The 22,020-nt window shown below is 40.1% G+C and overlaps 1 protein-coding gene across 5 annotated transcripts in view; it reads right to left on the bottom strand.

Moving 5' to 3' along the window:
• The window catches only part of adgrl3.1 (adhesion G protein-coupled receptor L3.1), a 170,903-nt gene that overhangs the window by 5,138 nt on the left and 143,745 nt on the right, over window positions 1-22,020 (bottom strand). Inside the window, exons 17-24 of one of the 5 annotated variants that reach the window (XM_017425754.2) lie at window positions 21,332-21,552; window positions 18,585-18,651; window positions 17,456-17,547; window positions 13,088-13,256; window positions 10,554-10,682; window positions 9,891-9,984; window positions 1,784-1,912; window positions 214-231 (exon numbers count right to left, since the gene is read on the bottom strand). In XM_017425754.2, coding sequence (XP_017281243.1) covers window positions 214-231; window positions 1,784-1,912; window positions 9,891-9,984; window positions 10,554-10,682; window positions 13,088-13,256; window positions 17,456-17,547; window positions 18,585-18,651; window positions 21,332-21,552 — 919 coding nt within the window. Of the gene's footprint in view, window positions 1-213; window positions 232-1,783; window positions 1,913-9,890; window positions 9,985-10,502; window positions 10,683-13,087; window positions 13,257-17,455; window positions 17,548-18,584; window positions 18,652-21,331; window positions 21,553-22,020 lie in introns of all 5 variants that reach the window. The other 4 variants (XM_017425752.2, XM_017425756.2, XM_025007921.2 and 1 more) reach the window with 4 other exon arrangements.

The following is a 22,020-nucleotide window of genomic DNA, read 5'->3' as shown; positions in this document are numbered from 1 at the left end:
GCTTGAAAACGATCCAATGGATGAAATACTTAAAAAAAGGGATTTATAAAAAAGAAACTTAAAACTGTGCCAAGCTAAATGACACTGCGGACTGACAAATGGTTCGGGAAAAAGCTTTTGCACAGCCTGTACTGAATATTTTGGTCTGTCAGCCATAAAAGCAAGAGAAATCAAAAATAAAAAAAGGAAGTTGAGCATTAATGCGGTACATACTTGTGTCTCGGTAGGGTGCTGATGGACAGCGGGAAGGAGAAAACAGAAAAGAGAAAACACATGTAAGTTCATACATGAAGCACAAATTTGTTAAATTTAAACTTCTACACAGGGCTGCTTTCATATGGTTTATCTACACAAACTGCATTTAAAAATTACTATAAATTTGTGTAAGCAACATAAGATTCAAGTATCGCATGCAGAGCAACATTCCAACAGAAGGAAAGACTGCACAAGAAAAAAAAAATCACACAAACTAGAATATTATATGTAACCCTCCTATAGTGTTCATTCCTTGCTCACTGCTTTTGTGTTCCCGGTCAAAAAGGTCCATCTGATTATAAATCCATGATATTATCATAATTTAATGCTATGATCTGTGTTTTTATCAACTTCTTTTCTAACAGACGGCACAAATTTAGATCCTCTGGGTTTTATGCCCTGTAGGCCTCACTGATCTGACCTCAGACTGCTCAGTTTTTGATGAAAAAAAGAAAAAGAAGAAGATCATTTATGTATTATGTTGACTACTGTGAATACTTCGAATTCACAGACGAAACATGCTGTGCTATTTATCACAGATTACTGTGTGTATATTACATTTACATTCAACACATTTCAAATTTTCATGAATGGCTCAGAAAAAACATCTTTTTGTGTTCTCGGTCAAAACTAACTAGTTTGAGGACTTAGGCCGCAAAATTTACAACTGAAAATTTTACTATACTGCTGTCTAAACTGTGCGATTTAAAAAAAGGCCAAAGATTAATCCCCATGATTTGAATGAAATGTAACTGGAGCCTCAGCAGGGTCCTCTACTCAACATGTGGGTTGTGTCTTGGTCTGCGTTGTCTCGAGCTCGTGACTCTTTCTCCTCTGTGGCTTCATTCAAGTCAGGTTCCAAGGGCCTCAATAATGGTATATTGTTGGTCACTGTGATGCCATGGAATGAGCAACGTCTCAAAACGCCTTTATATAAAAGGGCTGCGAGAAAAGTTTCAGATTGTGATTAAATCGATGTTGTGATTGTTTGTGAGCCTCAATGGGTGTGGCTCTCATTCCCAAAGGTGTTGCCATGGAAGATAAAATGGTGTGTGTGTGTGTGTGTGTGTCCGTGTATATCCAGTCAAAACCAAATCTCAGAGCAGCTCAGGGTGTGGCAAAAGAATTAAATATGTCCCTACACTGAAGTCAGTCTTATTCCTATTGTTCCAAAATCATTATAGTCTATTTCCATGATTTGTAATATAAAGTCATAAAACTTCATGTCAGTCAGATCAAAGGAAAGGGAAATGTTTTTTTTTAAGAGAGAAAATGTCTAAAACAGTCAAATTTGACTGGAACACAATAGAAGGGTTAAAGAAGTGTCTACAAGAAACAATCAATCTGCATCTAAGAGGCAATTTATTTTATTCTATACATGCATGGATATCACAGTGAGAACCCTCACTTCAACTGAAACCCATCAAAATGCTGAATCAAAACATGGAAAAAAAAATCACCATGCAAAATACACCTCAAAGCTAAGTTTTTCAATGCTGTACGATCAGAATAGGAACATTAGGCACACCTTGGGTGTTGTACATGCCCACGGCTGGGTTGTTATAGACTGCCGAGTCCCCCAGGAGAGTGTTATAAGGATTGTTAGTACCATGGGGACGAAGGAGAGCATTAGTTATAAGATGATTAGCCATGGCTCCTGGTACAGGCAGATAGAGGAAGAGAAAAGAAGAGCAACAGCCAAGGCGAGAGTGGAGAAAGAGGAGGAGGAGGAGGAGAATAGGAAAAGCAACAGCCAAGTGAAGAGAGAGAGAGGGAGAGAGAAGCATTCAAGTAAAAAAAAAAGAAAAAGAGGCAGAGCACAGACAGAGGTTAAAGGAGAGAGCATGTAGCCGTTGCAGAGTGGAAGTAAGCAAGAAGGAGAAGGGGGAAAAAAAAGAAAGTGAGATGGAGAGTGAGTGTGTGGAAGAGAGAGGGAGAGAAGAGGACATGTGAATCAAACAAGCAAACACAGTTTAGGGAGAAAGCTGAGAAAAAGCTTGACAAGTCATTCTTGCAGCCACTGCGCTCAGGCTGGGGAGGGGGGTGGGGGGGGGCAGAGAGACAACAAGAGCGTGGCAGAGCTCAGAGCGGGCTGTGCTGCACTTCAACACGCTTCAGCAGAGAGCCATGAATACAGGAGAGCAAACAGGATTCAGTATGTTCTTTATCCTCCGTCTGGAGCCAAATTAGGTTTACATATTAAGAGACTCAAAGACATTAAAACAGATGATCATGATAAGTCCTATCTGAGTCTTTTTGTATTGAGCAGCATACTTTCTCGAACAGCACAAACAACTGAGTTTGTTCAAATTATGGGGGAGCGGGGGCTGGTGGAGGGTGCAGCCTTCCTAGTTACCACTTGGTCCCCTCCCAAAAGAGCTAAAAACAACACACTGGGGTGGGTTCAACTAATATATATATATTCTGTCTCATTCATATTTATATAATATACAACATATTTATCATATTGCCACCGTTGGGCAAAAACCTAGTTTCTGCATTTTTCATTTATTTTTATATAATTTTCACGCTTTGGCAATAAATCAGCTCATCGGTCACCCTTCACATCTGTCTGTGGTTTCATGTATGACTACTGAAAAATAGAAAAGTAGAGCCTTTAGGAGAAGTACCAAAAAGAGCTTGTGACTTCACTTCCTAACTCTGTTAGTTGCAGGAAAGATGGAACCCTGAGAAGGTAATTGTTGGACGTACCTCTACAACTGATTGACTTTTGGAGTCAAACCAATTCAGGATGACAAGTTAACCAACCTTAGCAAACACAAAAACAAACATCTACTTGTTGGAAATAATGCTTTGTATGGGTAGGGTCGTCATCTTCCAATCGGACGCTCTGGGGTTCGATCCCCAGCCCCTGCAGCATGCTAAAAGTGTCCTTAGGCAAGACTGTACCCCCCACAGCCCACCACCCACCAATATGCTTATAAGTGTATGAGCAAAATGTAGGAGTGTGTCAAAAAGGGTAATTGAGAAACTCAGAAAGTGCTTTGCAGAACCTGGAACCTGACGATATACAAGTGTGTATTATGTACCATCCTTTAAGCCCTACACATCCTTCCTTAAAATGGTGGCATCAAACCTGTCTGTCTGTTTGAAAAGAGATATCATAAACCACTGAACAGATTTTAATTAAACTTTCAGCATGTAAGCATTGGATGGACATCAACTGATTACCCTTTGAAGTCATCCCCAATTCAAAAAGACTACCACAGCTAACTGATCGTAGCAAACACAAAAATAGCTAAAATTCAGTCAGTTTTATAGATGTTGAGGTAAATTTTGGTGTCACAGTTGCTGAGACTGAACCCAAAACTTATACTCTGAGCGCCACCAGAAAAAATGGCTATAACTCAGTCAGATTTACAGATAAAATATGGTGTGGTGGAAGCTGAGAGTCATTCACAACACATCCTGTTGGATCTCACAGTAGGAGCTCGAAGAAAAGATCATTTACAAGGTTTGACCAAAATGGCTTTTAACTCCCTCCCTCCTCAACGGAAGGTGATCTTAGTTTGAAACTCATAGGATGTGAGGAATGCGATAAGCATTCCTTCAAAGATTACCAGTTCCTTTAATTATCTATTCAATTTGCTAAACTCTGACCAGAGAGTTTGTTTACTTTAAAAGAAAGGTGTTTTTTTCCTTCACTTCTTGAGGTAGAGGTTTTCTGCCAGGCAGCGATAATTTGCAGGTATGGAAGAATCATGTATCCTGATTTCGCTCCTCTAAAGTAGGACAAATTCTTAACTTTGTCGTCCCCTTGACTTCCCACTGCTATCGAGTCTGCCACGAACTGAACCTCTGAGCTCCAATCAGCATCCGTCTTCCAGTGGTGCAAGTCAAGCAGATTCCAAGTCAGTGGCGAAAATAATCTCATTAGTTCCCCTTCTGCTTTGTCTTTTAGAGTTTCTGAATACGATCGTGTGAAGTACCTGATGGTGAAGGCTACCCTGCCTTCGCCAACTTGCCACAAGTTACCTTTTAGTTAACCAGTGTTAACAACTCCAAGCTGCTGTTTTCCTTTCTGAGCGTTTCTAAACTAATTTCAGCGCACTTTGTTACGAGGCGGCGGCTGTTGAACAGCCCTTCTCTCACGCCACTTCAAAAACAAATAAGAAATTGCTTTCAAAATGTCCTCACAGCAACAAATATCTGTTTTCTAAAGATTGGAAACCTCTAATCATCTGCAATTTAGAGGTTCTAATTTATGTAATTATCTAATTCATTAGCACTTGTTGAATTTGAACAAAGTAGTACTCTCAGCAGTGTATTGTTTTAGATTACTGCAGTGCTAATTTCTGTCCTCCGTTCCTTGGGTTCAGAGCGGAAGAGAGGCACTTGAAGTAAAAATAGGCTTGTCATTAAGACCCCCGCCATCTCAACCCCGACAGACCCGGGGGAAACCCAATTGGTTTTAAATTATTAGAAAAACAAGTCTAAATTGGGATGAAGCATTTTAGCTTTGTAGGGCTAAACTCAGGTATGACGTGTCAAAAATTCTGCCTCTATAATTTTAAGTTATGACCCCCATGATGGCAGAGGTTGGTCGTCCAACCATTTTTTCTCATTACTGGTCTATTTTTAAGTGTTGGCGCTATTCAGAAAATACTTCTTGGTTTCCACAGCAGCTCTTTTGAGATTTAGAAATATCTGGACCCCAAATCTCATCACTGTAAAGGCAATGGCAAAAAAAAAAAAAAGAAAAAAAAAGTCATTGTTTAAAATATTGGCTATTCTGATGTGGAAAAAATCAAATTAAAGGCACTCATTGCAAACTCTAAAATAGAAAATACAAAAGGCTATCCTGAACTACATCAAATAGAGCTGTTTGAAAAGGTTTGGTCCAGTAGTTTTCCAGGAATATTAATATGCAATTCTAAAATGTGGGTACGCACTCAATGTAAACAAAGCAATCGGCTGAATCCGCCAACCACTTGAGACTCATGATTGACCTACATTAGCCTGGCTGTAGTCTGAGTGGGTAAACAAATTTGAGGGATTTGGACAAGTGAAGACTCTCAGAGGATATTTTTAGATGGAAATATACGAGTCAATCTGCTGCTAAATACACACACAAAAAAGTGAAAAAACAAGTAAGGCAACTGTCAGACCCTAGCTGAATACCTTGAGCATAAATCTGTACAGGTACATCAAAATTGTCAGACTTCTCCACCCTAAATAGATCTTCATTGTTGACCTAATTTTGTTTCCAAATATTTAATTTAGGGACACATTACCATCATTATTATAACAAAGAAATGTGCAGATTTTGTTTCTTTCTTCATGACATTTTAATGAGTACTTTGAAGCTGATCATTTAATGCTGACCTGCATTGTTCTTTACCTTTTTATCGTCTTTAAAACTATAGATTTGTTTGACTGTTTCTTGTTTTGTAGTTGTTATTTAAATAAAACGTCAAATTAGGTGATTTTCATTTTCATTAGACTATTAGAAGAGAATAGCCTACAGTTCTTATGAACCACCAATGAAGGGGATCATGTTTTTTCCCTTGTGTCTGTGTGTGCTTGTTTGTCGGTAGCATTTGTAAAATCATTCATGAACTCCTGTATGGATTTTAATGACACGTTCAGACAGCAATCACTGATTGGGCCTCTACAACACTTGGAGTCCACCCAGTTCAAGAACGCTGCTGCAGCTAATCGACCTAGACCAACACAAAAAGCGCTATACTTCAAGCAATAAATCAGCCGAGGACTTGCAGTGTTTAATAGGATTGTGCCTTTTACGAGGTTTGACCAAAATAGCTATAAATCCTCCACTCTCATAATAAAATAATCTAATCTTATTGTAAAACGCATCTGGCGATATGCACTTGTTAAAGAAATGCTAGGTTGTTAATTAAAATTATGAAATTATTCTTATGAGAGTGAGGTTCAGACTTAGTTTAAGTCCTGTATGGTTGTACCACCTCATGCCATGCTCAAGGTGATGTTTGGACACCTTAGAGTCCGGTTTGTTTGCAGTTTTACTCCAGAATCCTTTGCTGGTGACACATACCTCCAAGTATTATTATGTTTTCTGCCCTGCACATTGAATACGATGTAGATGACTGATTTTACATTACTACACAAAAAATATAAACAAATACAGGAATAATTGTAAGACTTTGGCCAAATAAAACCCGTGCCTGTTTTGTACGGAATTAAGTTGACCCCCCCTTCTATTTCAGATTTATAATTTACGCATTCTATGCATACTTTAAAAACTTTGACACAAAAACATCTTCAGCTGACCTGATTATTATCCTTACAATTGTTTCCTTTTTAAAAATCATGTGTGAGGATGAAATGTGGAACAAAGGGAAAGCCCCTCCAGCTGTCTGTTGGGGCATTACTGCAGGAAAACAGCCACTTTGTCTGTCACAATCTCACCTGCTGCAAACATCGCACAACGATTTTTGTTGTTTCTTTCCTCCTCTGTGCTATTTCTGCTCTCCTGTTTGAGGTGTCTGGCGATGCTGACCGCTGGAAGTGTGATTCTGTTGCTATTTGCTGTCAAAAAAAATCTGTGTGGGATCTGAGCCGCTTCGACATCTTTTCCCACCTGTTTCATTTGATAACAGATGATTTTGCCTTTTTTTTGTTGATAATTGTCCCCGTTGCACAATTTGAAATCAAGTTAACATAAAGAAAAAAGGTATGATTTATATATAATGTGTATTTCAGCTACAAATCTGCACAATAAAAGTGTGACAATCACGTTTAAGAGTCACATAATGTTGATTTAACAACACTACAAGTAGCATTTTTCCCCCTCTCTGTTACCACAAATGTATCATTACAGTCTGAAGTGCAAAATTTTACCAATATTTAATTTTTCTGTTGCTTTGCTAAGAAGGAGACTTTTTTTCATTTTTTATTGACTAGTAAGTAAAGTTAAACAGCAAACTTTCAGAAGGTTTGTGTGAAGTGTTGAGCTGCTACTCCAAAAAATAAAAAATAAAAAAATAAATTAAATAAAACCACGATTCCTCAAAACAAGTTCACAGCATCTTCTTATGTCTTTACTGCAAAAAAATGAGCCAAGAAGAAAATCTGTTACCCAGCCCAGAATTACAGCTGTCACAGATGCAGCATCAATGGGAGTCTAAAAAAAAATTGATCACTCTCTGAAAAACAAACAAAAACAACAACAACAACAACAACAACAACAAAAAGGATTTGGCTGCTTCCAGAGCCTGACAGGAGAGAGTTTGAGTCTGTGAATTAAAACAACACTGATACAAGATAAACAAATGGTTTTACTGCATCACAGAGTGGCATTCTTTTTGCTGTGCTGTCTCCCTTTCTATAAAATAATCGATACAGCACACAGCGGCCTAATGTGTGTTGGCACCAGCCCATTTCCATATCACCTAAGTAATATGACTACCTTTCTATGGTCTTATTCTGTCATTGTCAGCAGCTGCTGCCATTATTCATCTGTGTTGGACCTGCAAAAACCCCACTTTTCTAAGAAAACATTGTCAACTTTCGTTCCCGTCATAGCGGTGACTCTCACAGGTAGTTATGGCGTCGTCTGAGCGACTGCGTCACACGAAAAAAACTCTTAATTAACTGAACCAATTCAATGTAACCCCCACCCGCCATCTTCTGTCACTCTGTCTAGTCATCTGAAAATCTACTGGCCCAAGCAGATCAGCGCACAACACTTTGAAAGCGCGAGGGCAGAGAGAGGTGTGGGTTTCCGAAGCCCTGCCTCACTAAGTGCGTGATAATTCAAGCGCTGACACGCACCGTGCCTGCTTTAGTATCCATCTGTCATGCTAACAGCTTATTAGTGGCCTGAAGAAAGCGAGGGCCACCCCTCAGCTCGGAGACTAACAAATGGCAGCATGCCTTCAGTGAGTGTGTGTGTGTCAAACTGTCTGGCTGTTCGGGTGTCGACGCCCTCATTACACTAGCCTTCAGACAGCCGTACTTATGGATTCTTTTCCTAGAGTCCATTACGATGTCGCACTCCGGAGTGAAGAAAATAGATTGCTCTGATGGCAGCGAAAATACTTTAAGCTGAACGCTCATTGAAAAGGTTGCTAATTATAGCGCTTTTAAACGGAATAAGTTCAACCAAACCGGACATATGGATGAAAAACGCTGCAGCGTTTGCGTGGCTGTAACACACACGCTTATAGCTGTGTGCTGGCCTATTAACTATGCTGCATTTAATAAGTAATATATCATTAATGTTTAAAAAAATAGCTTTAAGCAAAAATCATTGCATGATGTGGCTGGAGTTATAGCTGTTTTGGTCAAACTTTGTAAATGATGTTATGCCTGATATCATGTGATATCTTAAGATTGGTACATGTTGGGGATGACTATTTGTGACTTCAACACCAACTTTAGGTCAATTTCTATAAATCTAACTAAGTTGTAGCCATGTTTGTGCTGGCAAAGGTTGATTAGCTGTGGCCGTCATCCTGAACTGGGTTGAACTCAGATGTTAAAGAGCTATAGATGCACATCCAGTGATTCCACTTAAATCTGTCCAGCGGTTCATGAGATAGTTTGATAAGACACAGCTTGTCGACTCCAAGAACTATCACCAAGGTTTCATCTGACATGATGAGTAGCACTTGGAGTATGTGCTGTGAATGACTCTCAGCTACTAACGCACTGAATTTTAGCTCAATCTCTGTAAAACTGAGTTATAGCCATTTTTGTGCTTTCAAAGGTCAGTTGGTTATTCTGGCCATCTAGAATTGGATTGTCTTCAAAAGGTAATTAGTTGTAGAAGTATATCGAATGGCCATTTACTAAATGTTTCATTGAAATCTGTCCATTGGGTTACTCCAAATAGTTAATGACAAATTTTGAAACAAAGATGTTGTGCAATAGTTTAGTGATCAGAAGATATGTTGAAGATCAGTCTTAGCTACTGCTATGGTAAGTTTTAGCTCAGTATCTGTAAAATTACCCACCTTTTAGCCATTTTTGTGTTTCTTAAGGTGAGTTGGCTGTGGCAGCCATGTAAATTAAGTTGGCGCCAAAAGTTAATGGTTTGTACATGTACAGCCAAAAATTACTTTCGGTAAGTTTCATTAAAATCTGTTCTGTGGTTCATGAGATATTTTGATGACAGACACACATATGGAGATGCACTCAGACATTATCTGCTTTTGCCTCTTAATGGTGGGTGGTGACTATGTCACATTTTGTAAATATTACATCATTACAACTGCGTAACTTATAATAAAAAAGGTTCTACTGGGGTTCAGCTCAGCTCTTGATCATTGACTGACCTAAAGATTTTTGCCCAGAACCTTTTAAAACACATCCATCCTTAGATGGAGCCTTCAGCCAACAGCTTTTATGCCACTTCATAGTTTTCCGAACCGGCTGACGCTTTACTTTCGACAAGAGTCTGCCCTTATTTTTCCTTTCCGTAAAGTCACCCTTTGAAGCAGAATTAAAAGCAGGAAGTGAATTTGAAACCCTATTCTCTTCATCTTCCACTCAACACAATGCCATAATCAGCGGTTTGGACTCATACCACTTTGCTAAATGACAGCGTATGCTGCTCGCACCTCTTGCTATTAATAAAGTAGACATGGTGACAGTGATGCGGATGCAAATGGTAGGTATCCCATGGTTACCTCTGTTGAGCGTAGCGGAGCTGTTGATGTCTCCGGTGATGAAAGAGGACTCCTGTTTCCTCACGGTGTCGTTCCACATCCGTCTGATGCGGCTCTGTACACAGGAGAAAAGAGGGAGGAGGGGGGCAAAAAGCGAGGGAAAAGGGGTGGAGAAGGTGTAGGAAAAGGCAAAAAGAAGAAGCAGTAATGACAGGGAAAGGCAATGGAAGAGAAAGGAGAAGAACGGGAGAAGACAAGGTGACAAAAAGAAAGGGGAAATATAGGGTGAGGAAATGGGGAAAATAATGTACAAAATAAGGGCAAATTAGTGCAGGAGAGGCAGTAAAGGAAAAAGAAACGAAAAAACAAAGCAAGGACCAGCAAGACAAGAAAAGGCAAGGAAGGAGTATGTATAATCAGTGTCATCTTTACTCTGAATACCTGAATGTCTGCAGTGAAATCTGTTGGAGTCGGGGTTTGGGATATCTCGCTTTCAACACTGAAACAGTTCATGTTTCAAAACAGAACCGACCGCATTCGGATTTCGAACAAATGCGTTCGATCGCCAGACGGGGTTTGAAAGCGTAGCTTGATAATCCCAAACCCCTGGTTCATGGCGTGCTCCGGCCTCACCTGGGAGTCTGCTGTGCTGTAGCGTCCTGGTGTGCAGGCAGGTAAGCTCACCTGTGAGCCTGTGGAGTAGCGGCCCGGGGTCCGAGACGTGGTGGTCTTACTGGAGGAGGAGATGGAGGTCTCGACGCTCTTGCCGCTGCAGCAGTGAGTGCGCAGACACTTGCCGTACTCTTTGCGCACCTGCGTGGGGTGGGGTGGATGCACACAGGTACGGGTAAGAACAAGCAACCAGCTCGCCAAAAGTGTGACAAAACTGACTAACGTCAGTCCTAACCTTGCAGTCAGACAGAATAAGATAAAGTGAGCACTTTTTTCCTCCTCACATTCCCCGAGTAAACACTAAACCCATAAAAGGCAGACATTAAGAGATTAACTTCCTAAACTTTCCCCCAACAACACCCGCCCTAAGAAAGCCACACGTTCATCTGAAATGGACATATTCCTCGGAGAGACATCTGATGCATTTGTACACACAGAGCATCTGCACTTAGATCTCAATCAAGTTAGAACAAATAAGAGCGTAATTGATTTTTAACAAGCTTGTTGGACTGGCAGACGCGGATTGCCACATGCTCTGTTTGAACAGCTGCGTGCCGAGGCGCTCCATGCATCTTGGGAGAAACCGTGGCTGGGCCGCAGCCAAAGAAAACCTTTAGCGCTGTTCTGAGGACATCGCTCTGGGTAGCTGGTCCTGTAACCTAAAACGTGCCGAAGTACGCCATACAACATCCCTGCGCGTCTTTATTAGTCGAGGCACATAAAACTCTCTGCAGGGCTGCTGCCGGATGAGAGCGCATTAAACATTTCCTTTCCATATCCTGCTCCTCTTCATTACTGCCAGGCACTGGCTGGGCGTGGGCGGGAGACCCTGCAAGAATACGCCATGATGTTTTGGCGCCTTCTCCGAGCTAAATATAACCCAAATATATAAAGTGTCAAATGTGCGCTCCCAAGTTCCAACAATCCTTTTTGGTCAATTAAACCCCAAACCAGCAGAGAATAGTTTATGTTTTTAAGATTAAAAGGGAAGATATGTGTCTCTGCTTGCGTCCGACATTGAAGAGAATTAGATTTAAACACTATCCACTTTTTAAACAAGCTTGTTCAGAATTTCTGACCTTAAAAACAAAGAAAAGTACATCTATTGTTTGAAACAAGCGCGTAGGAAAAGGACAAATAAATCTAAAGGTGTGAAGACACTCCCGCACATTGTTCAAACTTGCCAAAATTTATAGCCACTTTGTGGTCACTTGACCTTCATCAGGCAAACAATTTTAAGAATCACAAATATAGTTCTTAATAGGAAGTTGTTTTAAGTGTCTAATAAATTACACACAAATGTCACAGATAGTGTATTGTTTTTTACAGATTTCCATAAAGGTTTTTTTTTTATTCTTAAATCTCTATAAGTATTCTTTGGTATATGTGCTTTCGTGTCGTTTTCTCTGAATGGTTTGTAGTGTTTTACATCATTTGTAAAGTATCCAACCGCTCATCCACTCATACATTCATGTTATATAACTAGCAGCTGAATTTGTTACCTGCTTTCCCAAGGACATGTAGATGCAAGAAAAGAAAAAAGTGCTGTCTTGTCAAACTTATGACAGCTCTGGCAGATATTGCGACACGATCACTACTGATCATTGCAAACGTGTATATATGCTTCTGTTTGTCTGTCTGATACATCTAGGGTGCATTTCTGGTCTGTGGCTGATAGGTTACACATCTTGATATACTGCCAACGATCCAATTTCACTGAAGCTACAAAAGCAGCGAAAACCGATTCGTAACGATACAATTCACCCCTAAATCACAATCCAGTGTGATTCAATACAGGATTATATATGTGTGTGTGTATATATAAATACATATATATTGTAAGATGAACATATAATGGTACAATAAAACAGGAAATAGTTGAATTGAACAATTATTAGTTTCTAAATGGTAAAAAAAAGGGTGAGATCAATGAGCTTATGCTTCTTCTTACTTCTTTTTTGAACATATTAAGTGCGTAGTGACTGTTCTTTTAGCTGTTTTTTATCTTTTGTTTACTTTACTTGTTGTATTAATTAAACATGTCATGATAAAGCCTTTTCAATCAATCCATTAATCAATCAAACTCAGATGCTCCGTTTTAATATTGATTCATTGGCATGATCAAGGTGAAGCAATCCGCAGAGTGCCGTAACTTTGTCACCAGCTGTGTTGAACAATCAGAGTGGTTGTTGCTGTTTATATCAGCTCTGCCGCAGCTTTTCTTTTACACATTTGGTGTCGCTGCTGAGGAAATTCTAATGACGCAAAGCCGGAAAGGCACCGGAAGAAGAGTGGTATGGGGAAATGCATTTTTTTTTAGGTTTTTTGGCTTTACTTTGGAGCATATGTCTGCAGAACCAAACCTGCTTGCAAATTATTTATCAAATAATTAAATTAATAGGATTTTATTGGTGCAAAGATATAATAAAGCTAATGCACCAAGGTCAAGCAGTCGTATCATGTATTCATGTCCAAAAATCTGTGCAAAACAGTTCACCTTAACCTCCCTAAACTGTGCACTAATGCCAGTTTCGTCTCTCTCTCACCTTTTTCTGAAGGATGCAGTGGAAGATGAAGATGAACATGCCCTGCAGAGAGTTGAAGATGGTGAAAAGGTAGGCCATGATGACGGTGCTCTCGTTGATGTACATGAGGCCGAACGCCCAGGTTAGGCCCAGCAGACACAGCAGGGCAATGGCACCGATCACCCAAGACCTACAAGAGAGGGGACAGATGTAGAGAAATCCTCTGTAAGCTACCGCGTGCGCTTTGTGATTGAGATTCAATTTGTCTTTCTCCTAGAAAAACTAGTAAGCCAAGGCTGATGCATGTGGGACCAGGAGAGAAGGGGTCAAAGGGGGTTCACTCAGAGTCCTGACACTGTGGGAGAGGGATGGAAGAACAGGGGGAGTTTTTGCTTTGAAGAATTATACTCCTACAAGTCAAAGTGGATTTCTTCATTTAGATACCTCAAGAGAGGAAGGGGAGGTTAAAGGACAGCAGATATCAGCCGCTGACGTTAGATAGACTTCACTGTACACGTTTTGCGAGTTAGAGCTAAACTCAGTCAGTCCAATTAAATGGCATTTTCTGCTGTAAATGGGGTCAAGAAGAGCTCTATGCATTTTTGACTTCTAACAGTTTGTTGGAAATTGATTTGATAAATGAAATAAAATAAAATAAAATAAAACAGTTTCGAGGCCATGAACCACTTCCTAAATAAAGGCAAAGAAATGAGTCATAGGCCAAATGCCGCAGGAACGTGGTCATGTCGAGGCATGTGAATGCATTTGCAAGTCCTTTCTGTGGTGTGTGTGTGTGTGTGTGTGAGAGAGAGAGAGATTGGCTTCACGGGGCAGTAAGTAGAGAGACATTACAGCCATTACAAATGACATTTCCCTCAAAAGGTCAAACTTTTGGGTCTGCCACAGCCAAGGCGATGACTGTTAATTTGATTGGCTGACTGGACAGTGATCACCTCTAATGCAGGGGACAGAAACAAAGGAAGTGAGTGGGGTGGGGAATGCGAGGTGGGGGTAAGGGGTGGAGGAGAAAGAACACCACATTGGGGAAGATATTAGAAGAGTCATGAGGAAGGAAGAGAGACAGAGGAGGAGAGTAAGTGAGTGAGACTGAGATGATTGATTCAATGTTGCCCTCAGTGGCACCATTCAGGCGAGACAGAACCTCCAATAAAGCTCGCCTGATGACCCTCTTCAATAACGGGTATGCTCATCTCTCCTTTTTTCCATCCCACCATGTCACCACTTCCTCCAAAGTTCTTTTGAATAATAGTTTTTCCTGGTGTGTTTTTCTCCAAATCTATAAACCACCATTGCCATATTTCAGTATCACATAAGCGTGGACAAGAAATCGGTTGTGTAAGGCAGAACAATGTTTAACGTAGCCACGGGCATACGCTTTTAGGCAGGTTGTACGCACTGTGATGATACAAGCAAACTTAACAAAACGTCTCTAGCAAGACAACAGCTAACTGGAAGAGTGGCTTACCAGAGCCAATCCACAACAAAGATAATTCATGATGGCTTTGGGATTAAAGACACAAAGAAAACAAAGAGGAGAAACATAAAAAAATAAGACAAAAACAATAAGACAAAGAAAATGTGGTGATAAAAGAGTAAAATAAACAATAAGACATGACTAATGGAGTGAAAAAATAATTCAAATTTAGACAGCCTTTAGTGTACTAAGAAAACTCATTAAAAAAAAATCCAAAAGAGTTAGATTATAAATCTTTCATTTCTTTTTCTTTACTCTGGTTTTTTTTTATGATATTCTCACTGAACTACAAGAAAGGAAAAAAAATCAAAGATCAGCTAGCTTTGCCTTTATTTCTGAAACACCCGCTTCTCAAAGTAGAATTTAAAACAGCTGTCATGAAAGATGCATTTACAATAAGAATCAAATGATAGCCACTTTTGTGAGTTACGTTGTCAATTCTGAGCTCAGCAGGACGTTTAGCTTCCAGCCATAACATAGTGGTTAAAATGCACCGTGCTTTTTTATGTTGAGCTGGACCGGAATAAGAAATAACAGCATCTCAAATTAAATGACATTCAGTGGTGATAACATTATGTTTTAAATTCCGTAAGGGTTGTCTGAGTAAAACGAACAGGACTGATGATAATGATAATATGAATTCAGTGAGTGGCAACTCAGGTTGGTAAAAGTAAAATCCTGTTCTTGCAAAATTCTATTGTTAAATAATGTCCTTCAGCCATTATATTTAAAGAAATAGTTCTAGTTCATTCATTTTTTAATGAAGAGTTTGCACACATATCACAGAAGGAAAAACAGCTCTAGCACTGTAGATCTATGGAAAATGAATTGAGAAGGTTTCAAGATGCGTTTGAGATACCAGCGATGACTGTGGCTGTTCTGAGAGAAAATGTGTTGTGCAAACTTTTCAAACGTGCTTAATATTCCCCCTACACAAGCACGAAGCCTTGTGTCTCGCTTGAGGAAATGGAAAGCCTTCGCAACCGTTTCGAGACATTTTGGCAACTCCCTTGCGAATTGCCATTCGCAATTTGTTGCCAACTGCTGCAGCCTGGTGCTAGCTTAAGCTAACCTGTGTCAGGAGCTAGTTAGTTTAGCGTAGAAACAATGTGAGTGACTCTGCTTCAAAATTAACAAAACGTAACGCCAAATAATCAACCGTTTTTTCTTTTGTTTTGACTTATATAAATAAATAAATTTTAATAAATGAACTGTCAAAAGGTTGAAAACTGAAATATCTTCTAAAGAGCTAAGAAATAGCATGTAGCCGTCAGAGTAAATACTGACAGTAAGACACATTAACTTAATGAAAACACAACATTAATTTTTTTACATTTCAAGTAAATCTAGAAAAAAATAAAAGTATAGTTTTTTTTTTAAAGGATTTTAGAACGTAACAGTTTGAGTTGTGATTAAATGTATATTTGGTAGGACAAGGTTCTTCCTCTCTGTCACAAGTGAAGTGAAGTGAAGGGAAATTAAATTTCTTTTTATTTATTTATATAGCACTTTACAGCAACAAGGCGATTCAAAATGTCTAGTGTCTAAATGCTAATCTAATCTAACTGTGCCCTTAGATGCTAACTGACTCTTTATACTCTGGTCATTATACCGGCCATTAGAATAAGCTCTTAGTAGGAGTCTGTCCTCTAACTTTAATAAATATCTACAGCTCTCCAATGTTACTGACAGCTGCAGAGAGTGCTGTGCATTTATGCAGGTAGCAGCAGTTGTAACTTCATTAATTAGTTCTCACTTATGCAATGGCGACAAGGTGGGGGAGGACCCATAGGGCTAAATGACACTGTACTTTTATTCACTTCAGACAGTAAGTGTTCACTCACACAGCGTCTCACTTTTACTGTTAAATATTTGTTAAATATCTCTCTCTCTTTCTAGAGATTTTTTTAAAAATTCGGTTAGAACTGACATACAGAGGTTTTGAGAAACAACGATGTAACAGCCTGTTTCATGGCATGCCTAATGTTGCATTGTACACTAAAAAACATATCAATGAAGCTGTTTTTATTTTTTTATTTTATTTACATTTGTCTCACCTTGTTGCCACTAAACTTTAACCATGTGCTGAAATAGTTAATAACTGGATGACATTTGTAAATGGTGCAAAAGAAGACAACTAATTACATTTGTTTTTGGCCTAATTGTTCACCAAATAAACTCAGGTTGTTCTTCCTTTTGTAATTTAATGTGGCACTATTGTTGATATCATCACCACTTAGTGGTGCAGCATGGGTTTTTTTAACACCATTGTTGTAATCGGCTGTGCATACTTTTTTTTTATGAATAAAATTATATCTTCATTTTCAAAAAATAGTGTAGATCAGCCTTTTATTTCAAGTTTTGAACATCATAAAAGGAAAAAAAAAATAATATAAATATTTTTATACATACTAAATGTCTAATGTGTTTCTTAAGGCAATAACAGTTCAAAATTTGAATTTTTAAAAATATTTTTCTCTTTTAAAATAAAAGCAAATTTTGAAACAGAGAGTATTTTATTGTTTTTGTACACATGGGCAACAGTCAAAAATAAATAAAATAATTCTGTCAATAAAATAGACGATGGGCTCTGGCTAATAATTATCATTGAATAACGTGGTGTATTATTGTACTGAAAGATAAAAACATATTTTTTTCCACAAAAACACAGACTTATCTTTTAAACCAAATATATAGGTCAATTCCTAAAAGAATAAGAACATATTGTACACCTCCAAACCTCCATTCCAACTCAAGGGATAGGAGTTTTTTTGGGAAAAAAAAAGGTCATGGTCTTCTTTCAGCTTATTTTACACAAGCATATATAATCACACTTGCTTCCTGAACCTGGCGCGGTGGTGTTATGGCTCTCCTGTACAAACAGAGGAACTTACTTGATGTTGTCCAGACACCCAGAGTCTGGTTTAAGAATGGCTGTGTGATGGAACATCTTGTAAAGGGCGATGCCGAGGAAGATTACGTTCAGCTGAAACACAGGAATAAAAACACACAAGTTAATTTTTTCTGCAGAAACAAGGCTGATTAAAGACATGGTGTCAAAGCAGCAACTTATAGCTCACATACTGTACACATCATTTCTTTTTTTTTTTTTCTTTCTTTTTTCCCTTCCATCTGTAATTAGCTTGGGGGGCACAGTATCAACAATCAACAATCCTTTATGTGCTCAAGAAACAGCAACTTGAGCTACAGGAATAATACAGCACGCATTACATTCCTAAATGATTGCTGTAACAGTAGAAGGCCAACTCTCACAGATGCTGTCTTTTCGATCAGATACGGTGGCTTTGGAACGACTGCCTGGACTGTTGTGCTGCCTCTCTGAACGTGTCACCAATTGTTGCAGGTCACAACAGTATCACTTCTCCTGCACCGGGGCCTCCTTGCTGCTCCAGCTAAATCAGCAATAGTCTGAAATGTCTAAACTGAGTTCAGAGCGTCAGTGCGCAGCAAACTGAGAACATTGTTTCATTAGTTGCGTCACTTTTCATGCCTTTTTTTGTTTTGTCCTGTCTTAGCTTAGCTATCTAAGATGTAATGTCGCTTTTCTCCTTTTCATAACAATCTGCTGACTGCTGAAACTCGTTTCGTTGCTCTATGAAAGGACTGGGAGCTCTCAGGCAGCCCGTGCTCAATTGGCATTATTGTCAAACAGCTGCGTCTGAAGGAAATGCGGCACTTAGCCTGCAAAGTAAATGCCCAACAGCAACATAACTTTGCTGAGTTATTATCATAATCTGTGTAAGGCACAGTGATTTGCCTTCTCTCTCTCTCTCTCTCCTCTCCAAAGATTTCCCGCTCGTAGGATTGTGTGCGTACCAGAGAGCTAATCCACAAACAGGAATTATTAAGTTGACACAAAGTTCCCTCCATTTCCACTTACCCCTGCTGAGGAGCTCAGGCGAACCTTGTACAAGATTAACAAAACACCTTGCTGTAACTACCCGCTTCTGCACGAACATGTGGCAGACTGTGTAGTCAAGGTTGTGTGTGTGTGTGTCTTACCATAATGATGAGAGTAGCAGGCCCTATGAAGCTCCAAATGAAGTACGTATCCAACCGCAGCCAGCATCTGGAGACAAAAAAATACAGAGACATCATGCATGAAAAACACAGGAAAGACAAACAGGAGAGGGGGGAACAAAAGACACATAGGAATAAAAAAATAAAACATTCTCCAATCCCAGATGGATGTCGACAAGCAAGGATTTACCATCGCAGGACAAGACATGTATCACGGTCACACAAGGGAAGGTGGAAAACAACAACAACAACAAAAAAGTACGGTATATGAAATGTGTCAGGACAGAGGGAGGGCAAAGGGAATTTGGACGGAGGGAAAAAGTGAAAGAGATAAAGAACAATAGGGAAGGTGTTACAGGTTGGAGGAAAATGGATGATGCGCGCAGCGCAAGCATACATCACACACAGAGATGGAGACGGCGAGGGATGAGCACCTGTGATAAATAAACCTTTACGTCTCCCCTTAGGGCTCAGATATATGATACGGCCACGTCCTGTGGTCGCAAAAATACGACGCGACTGCGCTCATTTGAATACTGAGTTACGGATGCGGATCTCACGAGGCTATTTATGGAGTCTGGGAACGGCTGTGAAGTCATACACAGGCTCATCATTTTTTTCTTTTCACACACTCACACACACACAGACAAGAGACGCATGAACACACGGTCACGCCCAGCGACTTCTGACTAAGAGGTTGGTGGTAAACGATATACAGCTCTATGCTAAATTATATTACTCCAAAACGTCTTCACTAATAAATTGCAGCAAATAGGGAAAGAAGAAGAAGAAGAAGAAGAAGAAAAAATCCCAGAGTGCCCTACATTGAGGTCAAGCCCAACTGGTTGCAGAGAAAGGTGGCGAAGAGAAACCGCTGGAGCAAAATGGCCAAACTGATTCATGACCAGCTGCTTCTGAATTATTAATCTTTCAATTTCCAACACATTAGTGAGCCCTCCATTATGGGTCCCTGACTGTGTCACCGAACCCTCCATTAGGGCTCCTTTGCTAAGTCATGCCCACCTTCATTATGGGATGTGATTGAGACTAACATGGAGAAGGAGTGGGGTGGGGGGGCTTATGAGACATGGGGACACAGCAGGGATGGCGTTTGATCTTTTCAGGTGTTTTGAGTCAACGCGTCACGTCCAAAATGATAAGCAATGTCATTTTCAAAGCCGAGTTGAAAATAATAATAATAATAATAAACGCGCCATTAAAGCTCAATTTTTAAAAGAAAAGTGCTTTTCAGCGAGAATAGTTCTGCCAATTACTTTTCAGATCTGCGAGGGCCACGGGGCAAAGGATTATTTAAAAAGCTACTTGGGTTCAATATTCCTAAAAACTACTAGGAACAATCTTTTGAAATGATTTGAATCTTTTACATCTAATATATCGGAGAGGCTCCCTTCTTTTCTTCTAAAATGTGCCGCGTCATTTATCATATTTTCTTTTTCTCCTTTCTTTTTAAACCTCACATTTTTCACAATGCTTTGTTGGCTAGTGGCATGCGGTGAGATTATTCATCTAGAACTTGGCATTCAGACTCTCATGCTTTAATAATCACCCCGCAATGAAATATTGATCTAAGCGGCCTGCGAATTAGTGTAGCTCGATGGTTAAACACGCCTAAATTCAGCCCCTCCCTTGTCTTAAAACTTCTGCGATGTGACATAAAGCAGCATTGTTCCGGACCACAAAAAGGTCTCTGAAGCAACAGTAAATGCGAGCATCTGAACATTTGAATCATTTAACAGTGGCTGCTTCTTTTTATTTTTTTTTCTTCCCCCATTTAATAATCTAAAAGGAGCAGTTTTTTAATTTTTTTTTTTCTTTTTACATGTGACCGGGTGGAGATTTTTATAAAAATGCAAGATCAGCACTGTTAATGTCTCCTTTATATTTCATACAGTCAGAATGGAGGACGGGTCACGGCTAAGTCAGGAGAAGCATTTATAATGTATGTTTATTATGCATTTAATATGTGTTTGAATAAAATGCTGGCCTCTTTTCCTGTTGCAGCATGGGCAGAGTGGACGGGTCACCCGAGTGAAACTGGGTATTCATTCCTGTTATTATTTATTTTTTTATCATTGTTGTTGTTGTCGTTGCTTATTTTGCATGCGCCTCGTATGAATGAGATGCCGGCTGCTATTTTCTCGGGCTCCTGCAGTGTCTGGGGTTGAACAAGTCAAGCGTGCGCGAACACATGACCTTGCGCTTTTAAGCGAGCCCTCATTCTTCACCGCGCCGCCACGCTCCTTTCCACAGAGGCTGGCTTCATTTCAGCAGCGTGGATGTGTGCCTCTCAATCCCTCCGTTCTCACACTTAAACCTCTCTCTTTTTCTCCACCAGACTGCTCCGCTGTGCACCCCCCCACCCCCACTCCACCCTTTTTCTTTCCCGCCTGCTAAATCCTTCCATATTCACACATTGTCGCTGTCGCACTCACGCAGGCACTCTGTGGTGCATCCTCTCCTGCTTGTCCCCAATTTCTCTCCTCCTTTTCATCCTCCTCAGCCTCTCTGTATTGACTCTCGAGAAGTGCCAAAGCTTGTAGAGTCCACTGTGGCAGACACAGCCAAATTGACAGCAGGCACTCCAGCCTCACCCTCCCATCCCCCAACCCTCCATGCTTTTTCTCTTTTTTTTTCCCCTCTCCCCCTTTTTTTTTTTGCCCCATCATCCATCCCGTCACGCCCTGCATCCCTCGGCGGCCCTTTCTTACACTCGGTCGGTGCCGTAGCTACTGTAGTCCACTGCGGCGGAGACGGCCACGATGACAGCTGGCACACCGTACCCCGCCAGGTAGAAGTACTTAGTCCTGGAGTGCTCGCTCTCGAACACCTCGACCAGCATGATGTAGAGCTGCACCCCTTCCAGGAACATCCAGGTGAACGCTGCCAAGAAGAAGAAATGGAGCAGGGCTGCAAAGACTGCACAGACGATCTGGTAAGAGGAAGGAAGAGATCGAGAGGAATTACACGTTCGGTCGAAACACGCACACAAAATAAACAAAGGAAAACATTGAATCTGGTCAAAACTGATGAACTGGAAAGTAAAACAAAATTAAAGGCTCAGCATTCCATGAAGGGATGCATATCGCCTGCCACCTTTCATGTCAGTATTTTAGAACTAAGAGCAATCATCTTATGCCGAGAAATGACAGAGCTGTAGCCGTCTTGGTCCAGCCTTAACAGTGATGTTATGTGCAGTCTCATACGACATTGCAGAATGTCACGCTTAGGCTATGTGTTGTGAATGACTTTCAGCTTCTGCCACGTCAACTCTTACCTCAATATCTGTAAAACTGACTGAGCTACAGCTATTTTTGTGGCTAATGTTGATTAGCTGTGGCGGCCAAGTTGATCAGATTGACTCCCAAATTTAGTCCGTTGTAAATGTACATCCAGGGAT

The sequence above is a fragment of the Kryptolebias marmoratus genome, linkage group LG3 (assembly GCF_001649575.2).
Source record: "Kryptolebias marmoratus isolate JLee-2015 linkage group LG3, ASM164957v2, whole genome shotgun sequence".
In the NCBI taxonomy this organism is placed as follows: Eukaryota; Metazoa; Chordata; class Actinopteri; order Cyprinodontiformes; family Rivulidae; genus Kryptolebias; species Kryptolebias marmoratus.
This window is presented reverse-complemented; position numbering and strand designations above follow the sequence as displayed.